At 47.8% G+C, this 14,242-nt stretch overlaps 1 protein-coding gene across 1 annotated transcript in view; it reads right to left on the bottom strand.

The window, feature by feature from the left end:
• Nucleotides 1-1,702, bottom strand: part of PHYHIPL (phytanoyl-CoA 2-hydroxylase interacting protein like) — an 83,450-nt gene extending 81,748 nt beyond the window's left edge. The window contains exon 1 of the mRNA XM_060241084.1: nucleotides 1,587-1,702. Within this exon, the coding sequence (XP_060097067.1) occupies nucleotides 1,587-1,692 (106 nt within the window). The 5' untranslated portion in view covers nucleotides 1,693-1,702. The remainder of the gene's footprint in view (nucleotides 1-1,586) is intronic.
• Between the last annotated feature and the right edge of the window lie 12,540 nt (nucleotides 1,703-14,242).

The following is a 14,242-nucleotide window of genomic DNA, read 5'->3' as shown; positions in this document are numbered from 1 at the left end:
GACATTTCTCTAAACCATTCCCACCTGCTGGAACAAATGGGATTGCTCCCGAGTAACACATTGGTGGGAGCAGCCAAGCAGTCCCCATAATATGAACCCAAGGATGAAATGTAACGTTAAGACTACAAACAGTCAAAGAAGTCCAAAAACCACGTAGTAGAATCGATAATACCAAGGATATTCGCTTTGAATTCCACCCTTTTGGCTAGTAAAAAAAGCACCGGTTGCCTTGTCTGAGCTGCAAAAACAAGGTCCATCAGCTGCACAAACAGACAATCAAATGGTGTTCTGTGCGTTGTTCTTTAAGGTGTGACTTTCTGAACATCTCCTGGTGCTTCCTTTTTGAAGCCTGGCATAAGGACAGGGACAATATTAAACACACCTAAAACTGCTCGCCTTCCAAGTTGGCACATCAGTAAATAAATCAGTGCATCCAAAATCCTCATCACAGCCTGGTAGACTTTCCAGGGTGCAGGCAACCCTTCTGCACTCTAAAACCAAACTTCATTTATTAGGCAGTTTTCACATGTCCACTTAGCGCCATCGGGGTTAACGAGCCAAAAAATTGCACCGCCATCTCTTTTCCTGTTTCCCGGTTCCCCACTCCCTGTTTCCCAGGGCATGAGCATTGGCAACTGTTGTGTGTATGTCTAGAACAAAGGGTTTAATATTAGCGCACAAACTGTATTGCATCAGACCTACAGACCGCATTCTACCAGGCACGGCCAAGCGGATTTTCCAGTACTCCCTCTGAGCGATATCGTCTTGCAACCGCAGCCCTGAGGAGGCTGCAACTGTCCATGGTGCTGAAACACGCCACCGATTGCCTTTTCTTCTGCATCTCCACCTCCAGCTAGGGCTTCTCCACCCCTATATTGACCACCCCCCCAGGTACACTTTGAGAGACGGGTGGATCAGCTCTGGTTAGGCTTCACCCCTTACCCAAATCTATCCTGCCAACAGGCAACAAGTACATCTTAAAAAAAAAATCGCATTAGCCAAAAGAGAAGGGAGAGGGAGGTGGAGAAAGATGGAGCAAAGAAACACTTCTCTGCCTTCCAATTTCTCTACCCAGCAATTATTCCCCCCCCCCCTCCTCAACGCATCATTCCCCACACTGCAAAGTGGGTTCGAGACCCCGGCTGGGCTAGAGGCGGTCTCCGCCACGAGTCAGCCCAGGGCTCCCAGGGCATTGTGCAAATCGGCGGCCACTCGCGGGTTTTTTTGGGGGGTGGGCAGCGGGAGCGTGGAAAGGCAGCGCCCCCCCCCCCCCCGCCTGTCGTCTAAGCAGGCAAAAGCTCCATAAGGTGTGACCCTCTCTTCCCTCCTTCCTTTTTTTTGGGGTTTGTTCTTTTGTTCTGCAACGGGGAGAAAAAACAAGAGGGGGGTGGACAGAGGGAGGGGGGCACGGAATGCCGCGCGCGGGGGTGGGGAGGCCATGAGGTGGCAACAAAGGGGCCCTCCGCCGGGCGGGGGGGATTAACGGTGCAGGAGCGGGCCTCCCTAGGGGAAGAGGCGAGAGAGGGGTGGGTGTGTGGGGAGAGATACAGGAGACGCGACGCCGGCTGAGCTGCACCCGCGCTTACCGTCCCTATCGCAGAGCTGAATGGCCTCCAAGCTGAGGTTCTTGATGACATCCTCGCAAGGGCTGGAAGGGCTGCTCATGGGGTGGTCCAGGCGAGGCACCTCCATTGTGTGAGCGCGGTGGCCAGCCAGCGAGAGAGAGAGCGACCTCCCTGCCCGCAGCTCCTCGACGGATGGCTCTGGCAAGGCTGCGCGGCAGGAGAGGCGAGGCGAGGCGAGGAGGGAAGGCGGGAGAGAGGGGGACTGGCGGCGGCTCTCGTCTGGGGCGGCTTCCCTCGCCCGCCTCTCTCCAGGCTGCCTGCAAAAGTGCTGGGCGCAGCAGAGAGAGGCGCGCGCTCCCTCCCCGGGACTGGCGGGCGGGCGGGCGCGGATTGGCAGGAGGGAGAGAGAGGAGAGCGGCTGCAGCCCAGGCAGGGGGCGGGGCGAGCGGAGGGGGGAAGAGGAAGGAGCGCGAGGGGAGGAGCCCCGGCCGTGCCTCGCGGAGCTCGCCCTTTAAAGGGGTCGCGCGCGCCCAACGCCGCGCTGCTGCTAGCCCGGGGGGGGGGGGGGGCCTGGCCCGGGTGTCAGCCTGCCCGAGGGCAAGTGGGCCCCCTGAAACAGGAGGCAATCTGTTAAAAAATGCTCATGACCCTTTTAGTGGCTTGAAAATATAATAGAGGTTCCGGTATGATTACTGCAATGCAACTACAATTTGCGTTGTATTTAGGGTTGCCAGCCTCCAGGCGGGGCCTGGGGATCGCTGGCTTTTACAACTGATCTCCAGCTGGCCGAGATCAGCTCCCCGGGGAGAAAATGCATTTACATTTAGTGTCTGCTGTATACTGCCAGTAATATGTACAATGTATGTACGCTGCAAAAAAGGAGGGCTATAAAGGAATACCCTGTATTCCTATAAAGGAAGAAAGAAAGAGAATGGGCATTGTCCCTCCACAGGTAACAGGGCGACTGCATATAGGGAGGAGCTACGTGCAGTTGGGAGGTTCTTGGTATACCTGGACACAGCATCTGAAAAGGATGAACCGGAGAACGCGATTGTTCTGCATTCTGGAGGAAGGAAATATGAGATGCAACCCAGCCCTGAGAAATCAGGTGTCAAGAAATGTGCTATTTTAATTCTTTATCCCCACCCACCCCCAATATCCAAACCAGGAGTGTCAAACTCATAGGAACATAAGAGAAGCAGTGTTGGATCTGGCCCATGGCCCATCCAGTCCAACACTCTGTGTCACAACAGCGGCCAAAAACCCAGGTGCCATCAGGAGGTGCATCAGTGGGGCCAGGACACTAGAAGCCCTCCCACTGTGCCCCCCCCCCCAAGCACCAAGAATACAGAGCATCACTGCCCCAGACAGAGAGTTCCAACAATACACTGAGGCTAATAGCCACTAATTTGTCATGTGGGCTGGATCTGACATAAATGGGACTTTGTGGGGCCAGACCATGTGTGCCATCAAATGTAATGCCAGGTAGTGGAGATATAAGATTTATAAAGGACACGATTGACACAATGAAAAGGGTTTTTTTAAAAAAAACAAAACCTTAAAAACATGCTTAAATCATTAGTACTCTTATGATATTTTATTTAACAGTCTCTGATAACTGGCAACTCTTGCTCTGATGAGACTTGGCCAATAGAAGGAAGAGAGGCTTGGCTCAGTAGCTCTGCTGTGCAATTGAGAGAACCTGGGAAAACAAGTTCTCCCTCCCCCCCCTTCCTACCCGAGAGAGGAGCCTCAGTCAATAGAGAAAATAGAGGTTTTGCTCCATAGCTTCTGCGCGATTGAGCAAGCCTGGCAAAGCAATCTGTGATGCAGAAGGAAGCAAGAGAGAGGGAGAAGGAAGCAGATGACAGCCACTTGCTTGGGGACCTGATAGCAGCCCCTGATCTGTACTGTCGAACTCAATATAGTTTATAGAGAGATCCCAAGCACTCCCCATCTAGCCACTGACCAGAACCACATCTCCTTAGCTAGAGGCAGTGTTGTGTAGTGGTTAAAGCAGGGGTGGGGAACATCAGGCTAAAGGGCCGTTTGCGGCCCTTGAGAACACTCGGTCTGGCCCTCAGGGAGCCTGAGTGTTGGGCATTTTGTGAAGGACTGCTGCTGGGGTATATGGATACCTTTAAAGGTCTGCTGGGAGCAGCTGCAGTTTCCACATGAAGGGAGGGAGGGGTGGGGGGGTGGGAGCCAGCTACCGCCAGTTCAATTTGCACTTGATTATCCCAGATGGTGTGTCCTAATATGCTAATATTAGGGGATGTGGTCTAATATGCTAATGAGTTCCTGCTGGGCTTTTTCTACAAAAAAGCCTTGGATCTAGGCATTTGCCTAGGGCGGCAGGCCGGGGGGGGAGGGGGTTGCACCAAATTAGGCTTGCCCCACGTGACTTCAAATAGAAAAACAATTATTTGCACTGATTTTGCCAGCATGAATTGTTCTCCCTTGGTGGAGCAGTTTTTTAAGTTGACAATTTTGTGTGGCCCGTGAATGACATTATAAATATTCAAATGGCCCTTGGCAGAAAAAAGGTTCCCCACCCCTGGGTTAAAGAGTTGAAGTAGGATCTAGAAGACCCAGGTTCAAATCTCCACTCTGTGATGGCAACTTGCTGCGTGGCCTCGGGGCAGTCACACTCTCTCAGCCTAGCCTACCCCACGAGGTTGATGTGAGGGTAACATGGAGAGAAGAGTAATAGAAGCTGCTTTAGGTCCCTCCCCTGGAAGAAAAATGGGGTATAAGTGAAGTGCATTAATAAATATCATTTGGCTTCAGCTCGTCTCTGTGATAAGGACGTGGTGCTGGAGAAGACTCTTGAGAGTCCCTTGGATGGCAAGGAAATCAAATCAGTCAACCCTAAAGGAAATCAACCCTGACTGTTCCCTGGAAGGTCAGATGCTGAAGCTGAAGCTCGGCTACTTTGGCCACCAAATGAGAAGGGAGCACTCACTGGAGAAGATCCTGATGCTGGGAAAGACAGAAGGCAAAAGAAGAAGGGGACAGCAAAGGATGAGATGGTTAGACAGTGTTATCAATGCAACAAACATGCATTTGACCAAACTTAGGAGGGCGGTGGCAGATAGAAGGGCCTAGCATAATGTGGTCCATGAGGTCACGAAGTGTCACATTCGACTGTGCGACTGAACAACAACATCTCTGTGAATCTTTAGCACGCAAGTGTGAATCAGAGAAAAATAGCAATAGCTCCTCCCCCAAACCCTATGGAATTTCCTCTCAAAACAACATTAATATGCAAGTCATAAAAATGTGGGAAGGATGGTGCAAACTCTACATACTAATCCATTGTGTGACTAAAACACGTTAGATGTGGAAAATACATTATGAAGATGTATTATGAAAAGAGGAAGAGCCCACTTTCAGGTTCTTTTGTTGAAAACACCCCCTCCCCCCACCCCAGTTGTTTGCTTTTGAAAGAAAATTACTGTTCAAATTTTAGCAATAATAACGAGGATAAAAGCACAGAAGGGTGGAAAAAAGGGAACGGCAAGCTGTCAGCAACGGCATTTGAGGAGAATTTACACACACACACACACACACACAGAGCTGCTTACAATATTTTCACTCCTCTCCTGATTAAAAGCCAATACATTACAGATTAAAGACTACAAATTCCGAGATGCTGATGTGGTTTAGCCGGGTGATAACAGGATAGGGAGATTTTCACCTCCAGGTTGCTGGTTTAAATGCCGAACAGCGCTCAGCGCTGGCTGCCAGCTGTCCGGTGCGAGCATCTCAAATGAGTTGGTCTCAGGCCATTTCTTAGCAAATAGCAGTTCACTTTCCAATAAACACTTTTGGCATCTGGCATTGGCAGAGCCTCCCTTCAAAATGGGGCCCATATGACGAGTTGAGCGAGCTGTTCGTTTCATATGCCTTTATCTGCTAACCTTTGCTAGAACCACCAAAGAGTGCATTACATCAATAGGAATGCCAGCCTCCTGGTGAGACCCAAGGTTCTCCTGGAATTACAGCCCGTCTCCAGGCTACAGCGGTTAGATCCCTTGGGGGGAAATGGATGCTTTGGAGGGTGGACTCCATGGCGCTGTACCCCCCTGAGGTCTCTGTCCTCCCCAGGCTCCATCCCAGTTTGGTATAGTGGTTAAGTGTGCGGACTCTTATCTGGCAGAACCGGGTTTGATTCTCCATTCCTCCACTTGCAGCTGCTGGAATGGCCTTGGGTCAGCCATAGCTTTGGAAGAGGTTGTCCTTGAAAGGGCAGCTGCTGTGAGAGCCCTCTCAGCCCCACCCACCTCACAGGGTGTCCGTTGTGGGGATAAAGGTAAAGGAGATGGTAGGCCACTCTGAGATTCAGAGTGAAGGGCGAGGTATAAATCCAATATAATCATCATCATCTTTTTCTTCTTCTCCTTCTGCTGCTCCTTCTTCTTCTTCTCCTCTCCAGGAGTTTCCTAATCTGGAGGTGGCAACCCAACACACCCAACCTCTGCTGGTGGCCAGGGACACCCTGGCAACCCTACATTGGGATGAAAATCCTCCCCTCAAGTAGTTGAGAATTTCAGGGGCAACTTTTTTTAACAGTGTCATTGTTGTGAAATATTAGGGACTTTTGTGTTAGGAACATCAGGGCCAATGGAGGGGAACTGTGGGAAGATGGCTGCCAGCTGTTTAAGCTCTAGTAGCAGGGCCAGCCCTGCCACAAGGCAAACTAGGTGATTGCCTAGGGCGCTGGCATTCTGGGGTTGCCAACTTGGGTGCCCCCATGTGACTCGGTGACGTTATTCATGCAGAGGGATGCGAGAAGTTAGCCTTGTCTAGAGAGTCAGACAGTCTACGCCCAGCCCTGTCTAGTAGGGCTGTCACTTGTCTACTTACAGCGGGAGATCTCCACCCGATGGTAACCCTTGCCTGGCACTGCTCAGATGATCAGAAGGCGGATAGTGGGGGGAAAGGGTTTGTGTGATTGTCTGGGGGGAGAATCAAAAAGAAAAATAAGGCCTCGGATACTTGCTGGAAGTTCATGACCATAGAGTTCCTGATAATTGCTAGAGCTACCCTTGTCACTTTAGGTAACTCTAGGAATCCTTAGGAAATCTATGGTCATAACTTCCAGCAAGTAGCCAAGGTCTTGCTGTTCTTTTTAATTTTTCTTCTGGGATTCTGCCCCCTCCATAACCCTTCTGTCAGGCACCAGACACTGCGTGGCAGCCCAAAGCTCTAAGCTGGGCTTTTGTTCCCTTCCTGTTGTGGTCACTTAAAGGCTGGGGATGGCCAGAGGCCCGAGTTGAAGGGCAAGAATCAAAGGGCCTTTAACCCCTTAGCCTGTGATCTTGATGGACTGCCCACCCGTGGATCCCAGCCCAGGATTTTAATGTCCAGGGGTGAAATTCTAGCAGGAGCTCCTTTGCACATGAGACCACACACCCCTGATGTAGCCAATTCTCCAAGAGCTTACAAAAAAAAGCCTTGTAAGCTCTTGGAGGATTGACTACATCAGGGGTGTGCGGTAAAGGAGTTCCTGCTATAAAAAAAGCCCTGTGTATACATAGTTAGGGGAGGGGAGCACTGCAGACAGAGTTAGTCTTTAAAACAGCATCTGTTCTTAGGGGAGAAAGGGATGCTTTTTGCCAGACAGCTGCAAAACTCGTATGTGTTTCTCCTTCACTTATATAGATGACTTTGGAAGGGGACTGGACAAATTCATGGAGGGTAAGACCATCAGTGGCTGTTAGCCATGGTTACTACCAGGAACCTCCACCTTCAGAGGTGGTCAGCCTCCAAATATCAGTTCCAGGAGGCCACATCAGGGAAAGACCTCTTGGCCTCTATGTACTGTTTGCTGGCCCTCAGGGCAACTGGCTGGCCACCATATGAAAGAGGATGGTGGACTAGCTGGACCATTGGTCCGATCCATCAAGGCTCTTCTTATGTTTTTATATTACCAGCACACTACATTGTGTTTCCTTCTTTTCTAAGCAGGAGTTGTGTGTCCCATAGCTAATAGCCACCAGTCATCAAAAGTTCAAGCAAGTGAGGTAGTACAACAAGCCTAGAGAGAGATGGTCAATTAGCACGTCAACAATATCTCCATACCAATAATCCAATGGCCTTCACTGAATTGTAGAGGGCATCATGTAAAATGAGAGGCCATTTATAACCTTCCTCCTTAACTTATCTAGACATTTGTTCACATATATTTTGACCCAAAATCCTCATCAGCAAACTCTGGCATATGAGAACTTGGGGAGGGACGGTGGCTCAGTGGTAGAGCATCTGCTTGGTAAGCAGAAGGTCCCAGGTTCAATCCCCGGCATCTCCAAAAAAGGGTCCAGGCAAAAAGGTGTGAAAAACCTCAGCTTGAGACCCTGGAGAGCCGCTGCCAGTCTGAGTAGACAATACTGACTTTGATGGACCAAGGGTCTGATTCAGTATAAGGCAGCTTCATATGTTCATATGTTCAACTTGCAATAAAAAAGAGCCAAGGTCTTCTATGCTAAGAGAGCACTCCTAAGTAGAGTTACACACATAAGTCCACTGAAGTCAGAGAGAGAGAGATCAAGAGAGAGATCTTGGGATCATGGTAGATAACTCATTGAAAATGTCGAGTCAGTGTGTGACTGCAATAAAAAAGGACAACACCATTATGAAGGGAATTGAAAACAAATAAGCTAGTATCATATTGCCCCTGTATAAATTGATAGTGTGGCCTCATTTGGAGTATTGTGTACAGTTCTGGTCACTGCACCTCAAAAAAGATATTATAGCATTGGAAAAAGTGAAGAAAAGGGCAACTAGAATTATTAAAGGGCTGGAACACTTTCCTTATGAAGAAAGGTTAAAATGCTTGGGGCTCTTTATCTTGGAGAAATGTCGATTGTCGGGTGACATAATAGAGGTTTACAAGATTATGCATAGGATAGAGAAGGTAGAGAAATAAGTCCTTTTCTCCCTTTCCCACAATACGAGAACTCATGGTCACTCAATGAAATTGCTGAGCAGTTGGGTTAGAACTGATAAAAGGAAGTACTTCTTCACCCAAAGGGTGATTAACACATGGAATGCACTGCTACAAGAGATGGTGATGGCTGCCAGCACAGACAGCTTCAAGAGGGGATTGGATCAACATGTGGAGCAGAGGTCCATCAGTGGCTATTAGTCATAGCATATTTATGGAACTCTGTCTAGGGCAGTGATACTCTGTATTCTTGGTACTTGGTGGGGGGGGGGGGGCAACGGTAGGAGGGCTTCTAGTGTTCTGGCTCCACTGCTGGACCTCCTAATGGTGCCTGTTTTTTTGGCCACTGTGTGACACAGAGTGTTGGACTGGATGGGCCATTGGTGTGATCCAACACGGCTCCTCTTATGTTCTTATTGTCCCATGATGAAGACAGCTGTTTCCAAGTGGATGCTCTCTGCAGGCAGGCAGCCACCCAGGTGATGCCTCCTGGCTTCTTCTGCAGTGATGAAGAGGAAAGACAGGACCTTTACCTTGGAGGAGAGATGCTTTGGTGGGGAAGCAAGAAGGTGCCAGGGAACACAATGTTGAGTGCCATGGTACGCATAAGCAGTATGTTGGGTAACACTGGGCTATGGACTCCCTTTCCTTTTTGCCCTCTCTCCCTCCCTCTCTTCTCCAGGATGTCTGACTCACAAAACAGATTTCAGGACGGGGAATCCTTGGGAGTGAAAATTGACAGAGCAGTGCATGCATGGGTGGATGAGTCAGGGAGAGAGAACGCCAAGATGAGCTACAGCTTGAATGAAGACAGGCGCTGAGTCAATGGAGAAGGTGAGGGCAACTAACAGATGATTGAAGCAACAGGAAGAGAGTATATGTAGGCAAGAGTGGAAAGGAACAGGACTGGGAGGGAATTTAATTTCAGGGCTGGCAGTGATTCATTACGCTCACAGGAAGAAGGTGGGGGGGAAGGAAATTGGTTGGAACAGGGCAATATCCGACATTCAGACTGCTGTTATTGTGCAAAAAAAAAAAATAAATTCAAATACCCAAACTGAATTTTACATATTGATGCATCGACACCCCTTTATTATCATTGTCATGGGCAGTGTTGCCTCTAAGCTGAGTGAGCTAGCTCACAGATCTTTAGCCTCAAGCTCACACATTTTTCTCTTAGCTCAGGAAGAATGACCCCAGAGCACACTAATTTATGCAGTAGGTCACAACTTTAATGCCAGTAGCTCACAAAGTAGAATTTTTGCTCACAAGACTCTGCAGCTTAGAGGGAACACTGGTCATGGTGGGGGAGGGAGATGGAGAAATGCAAGAAGGGGGGGAAAGGAAACAAGATTCTGATTGACTCCTGCTCTGAAACTATACTCAGGTTTCCTGTCTTGAAGTGTCTACTTGCTTACACAGATATATAGAGTACAGGCATCAGGTCCCATCACTCAGAAAACTACAATTCCCAGGATCCCTAGCAAGGTGAGGCCTATGAAACCTGCCATAGGAAAGTCCTAGAACAAAGCTGTAGACAAGTGCACCTTTAAGACTAACTTTTATTCAGAATGTAAGGTTTCATATGCTCTTAAGCAGACTTCATCAGACATATGGCAATGGACGCAGCAATTCTGAATGTAAGTGTGCAGTGTGGAATCATGGGAATGTTTTTAGCAGATTAAAAGAATCACAAATAGGATCTGTGTTTGTTAGTGTAGGACAAAACGGCTGAAAAAACATTAGGTGATAAAAAGCAGACTGCTGTCGTAGGGGTGCCGTAAATCCAGGTGACATTCTGGCTTTGTTAGTTTAAATAGAGGGCATGTTTACTCAAGAGATTATAACATCCATATAGTTTGTCATAGGATGGGTTAGTATGGTATATGCAATAAGACAAACAGCCAATATCCCCCATTTGAGTATGTCAATACAAAATACAAAATGTTTGTCTTATTGCATATACTAACCCATCCTATGGCAAACTATATGGATGCTATAATCTCTTGAGTAGACATGCCCTCTGGGGCATTATGATACTGGCTGATTTGTTTTCAGTTCCCTTCCTAATAATTCCCAGCATGGCGTTGGCCTTTTTTATTGCAAACGCACACTGTCTTGACATTTTCAGTGAGTTATCTACCACGACCCCAAGATCTCTCTCTTGGTCAGTCTCTGCCAGTTCACACCCCATCAACTTGTATTTGCAGCTGGGATTCTTGGCCCCAATGTGCATTACTTTGCACTGGGCCACATTGAACCTCATCTGCCACGTAGACGCCCACTCATCCAGCCTCAACAGATTCCTTTGGAGTTCCTCACAATCCTCTCTGGTTCTCACCACCCTGAACAATTTAGTGTTATCTGCAAACTTGGCCAATTCACTGCTTACTCTCAACTCCAAATCATTTTTGAACAAGTTAAAGAGCATGGGACCCAGTACTGAGCCCTGCGGCACCCCACTGCTTACCGTCCTCCACTGTGAAGACTGCCCATTTATACTCACTCTCTGCTTCCTATTAATTAGCCAGTTTTTGATCCACAAGAGGACCTGTCCTTTTACTCCATGACTCTTGAGCTTACTAAGGAGCCTTTAACGAGGAACTTTATCAAAAGCTTTCTGGAAGTCAAGGTAAACAATATCTATTGGGTCTCCTTTGTCCACATGTTTGTTCATCCCCTCAAAGAAATGTAACAGGTTAGTGAGGCAAGATCTTCCCTTACAGAACCCATGCTGAGTCTTCCTCAATAACTCGTGTTCATCAATGTGCCTACTCATTCTGTCCTAGATAATGGTTTCTACCAACTTTCCCGGTATTGAAGTCAGACTGACTCGCCTGTAGTTTCCCGGATCTCCTCTGGAACCCTTTTTAAAGATGGGGGTGACATTTGCTACCTTCCAGTCCTCAGAAACAGAGGCAGATTTCAATGAAAGATTACATATTTTTGTCAGAAGAGCCACAAGTTCAACTTTGAGTTCTTTCAGAACTCTCGAATGTATGCCATCTGGACCTGGTGACTTATTGGTTTTTAATTCGTCCATCAGTTGTAGGACCTCCTCTCTTGTCACCTCAATCTGGCTCAGGTCTCTCAACACCCCTTCCAATATAAGTGGTTCTGGAGCAGGCAAACACTTCTCATCTTCCACAGTGAAGACGGAAGCAAAAAATGCATCTCACATGTCAACAGCCCCACACCGTGCCTGAGATCCAATCCCCAATGCTGAAGCATTAAATTTTGAAGAAAGTAATCTTCCAATGTTCTCTCTGAGCTGCAGAGTCTTGTGAGCAGAAATTCTACTCTGTGAGCTACTGGCATTAAAATTGCGAGCTACAGCATAAATTAGTTTGCTCTGGGACCATTTTTCCTGAGCTAAGACAAAAAAGTATGAGCTGGAGGCTACAAATCTGTGAGCTAGCTCACACTAACTCAGCTTAGAGGGAACACTGATCTTGATATTTGAAAATGGTTTGCATTTTTCATTATGCTTGATATACAGATTCAGGGTCATTATTCCAATAAGCAAAACATAATACAGTGGCAAAACAACATATAGATTCAAATGCAAAAAAATAGAAAAAGATCTAAGTAAATATAAATAAATTTACACCACTACTAGTGTAGTGGTTAAGAGTTCTAGGAAAAAAGGAAAGGTCCCCTGTGCAAGCACCAGTCGTTTCTGACTCTGGGGTGACGTTGCATCACAACGTTTTCACGGCAGACTTTTTACAAGGTGGTTTGCCATTGCCTTCCCCAGTCATCTACACTTTCCCCCCAGCAAGCTGGATACTCATTTTACCGACCTCAGAAGGATGGAAGGCTGAGTCAACCTTGAGCCGGCTACCTGGATCCAGCTTCCGCTGGAATTGAACTCAGGTCATGAGCAGAGAGTTCAGACCACAGTACTGCAGCTTTACCACTCTGTGCCACGGGGCTCTCTAAGAGTGCCAGACCCAGGTTCAAAACCCCACTTGTGCCATGGAAGCTCACTGGGTGAACTTGGGCAAATCACGTACTCATCCTAACCTAGCTCAAAGGGTTGATGTGAGGATAAAATGGAGGAGAACATGGCATAAACTGCTTTGGGTCCCCACTGGGGAGAACAGCAGGGTACACATGAATTAAAAATAAAAATTTGGGGAAGCAAGAGAGCTCAGGAGGGCGGTGATGCCATAGACTCTGCCCTCTGAAGCCGATATTTTCTGGATATAGGGTTGCCAAGTCCAATTCAAGAAATATCTGGGGACTTTGGAGGTTGAGCCAGGAGACATTGGGGTGGAGTCAGGAGCAAGGTTGTGACAAGCATCAATGAACTCCAAAGGGAGTTCTGGCCATCACATTTAAAGAGACCACACACCTTTTAAATGCCTTCCCCCTCATTGGAAATAATGAAGGAAAGGGGCACCTTTTCTGGGGCTCATAGAATTGGACCCCGTTATCCAATCTTTTTGAAACTTGCTGGGTATTTTTTGGAGAGGCTCTGGATGCTATGCGGAAAATTTGGTGCCTCGACCTCAAACAACAGCCCCCCCCCCGATCAATTATCCATTATACCCTATGGGAATCGGTCTCCATAGGGAATAATGGAATGCCCAGCAGATATTTCCTCCCCCTCCCCCGCTTTCTGATGACCCTGAAGCTGGGGAAGGGCCTCCAAACCAGAGGATCCCCTACCCCCACCTGGGGATTGGCAACCCTATCCAGACAGGGAGTTATCTCTGTGGTCTGGAGATCAGCTCTAATTCCAGGAGAACTCCAGGCCTCAGGTTGCTAGCTCAGGGTTGGGAAATACCCTGAGATTTTGGGATGCAGTCTGAGGAGGCTGGAGTTTAGGGAGGAAAGGGACATCAATGGGGTACAATGCCATGGAGCCAGCCTTCCAAAGCGGCCATTTTCTTCAGGGGAACGAATAATTATCACCTTGAGATTAACTGTAATAGCAAGAGGTCAGCAAGGGGTTGGTACCCCTATCCAGGTCTCACCTTGAGGTCAGTAAACTTCTCTTCCAATGTCTTTAATTTTAAAGCACCAGCAGGGGAGTAGGGAGAGATCCGGATAAGAGCCCCAGCTGTAGGATGGGCGGGGTTAAACCTCCCCGCGTCCCAGCATTTCACAGATAAAAATTGGCAGTTCAGAGCAACTTTCAACTGATTTGATGATTAAAAAGCCCATCATGCTGTCAGGAATAGTTTCCCTCATGAGCAACTTTGAGGAATCTGTTTGTTACTACGACTTCCACTTCAGATGCTAATAGTCTGTGTTAATTACATTCCTAGGTTCTCCCTTGATGTTTCAGATTTCAGCCCTGCCCATCGTTTTGCACAGGTGAGGCTCATGGATTGTTAACAGGGGCTTGCCTGTACATTTTCACTTTTGTAGACCGAGAGCCTTTCCAAATATACTCACCCCCCCCCCCAATATTTTTTGGCGAGGAAAGGGGTTACTGACCTTGAATTCATCTGTTCTACCAAATACCAGCATGGTTACCCTCTGAAACTTTTTCCAGGCAAAATGGCTTTCTGGGACATGGGATGGTGGGGTTCCACAGCTGTGTGCCAGGTGCCACCTTCACAATTAGTCTTGTACTGGCAGAATTACTACTTCTCAACATTTGCACAATAGATTATTTATTTATTTATGCTCAATCAAGATAAACATCTATAAGAACTATAAGAGATCTATAAACTATAAAGATCTATAAGAGAAGCCATGTTGGATCAGGCCAACG

Source organism: Heteronotia binoei, chromosome 6 (assembly GCF_032191835.1).
Source record: "Heteronotia binoei isolate CCM8104 ecotype False Entrance Well chromosome 6, APGP_CSIRO_Hbin_v1, whole genome shotgun sequence".
Lineage (NCBI taxonomy): Eukaryota > Metazoa > Chordata > Lepidosauria > Squamata > Gekkonidae > Heteronotia > Heteronotia binoei.
Note: the sequence above shows the minus strand (reverse complement) of the source record. Positions and strands in the feature narration are given on the sequence as shown.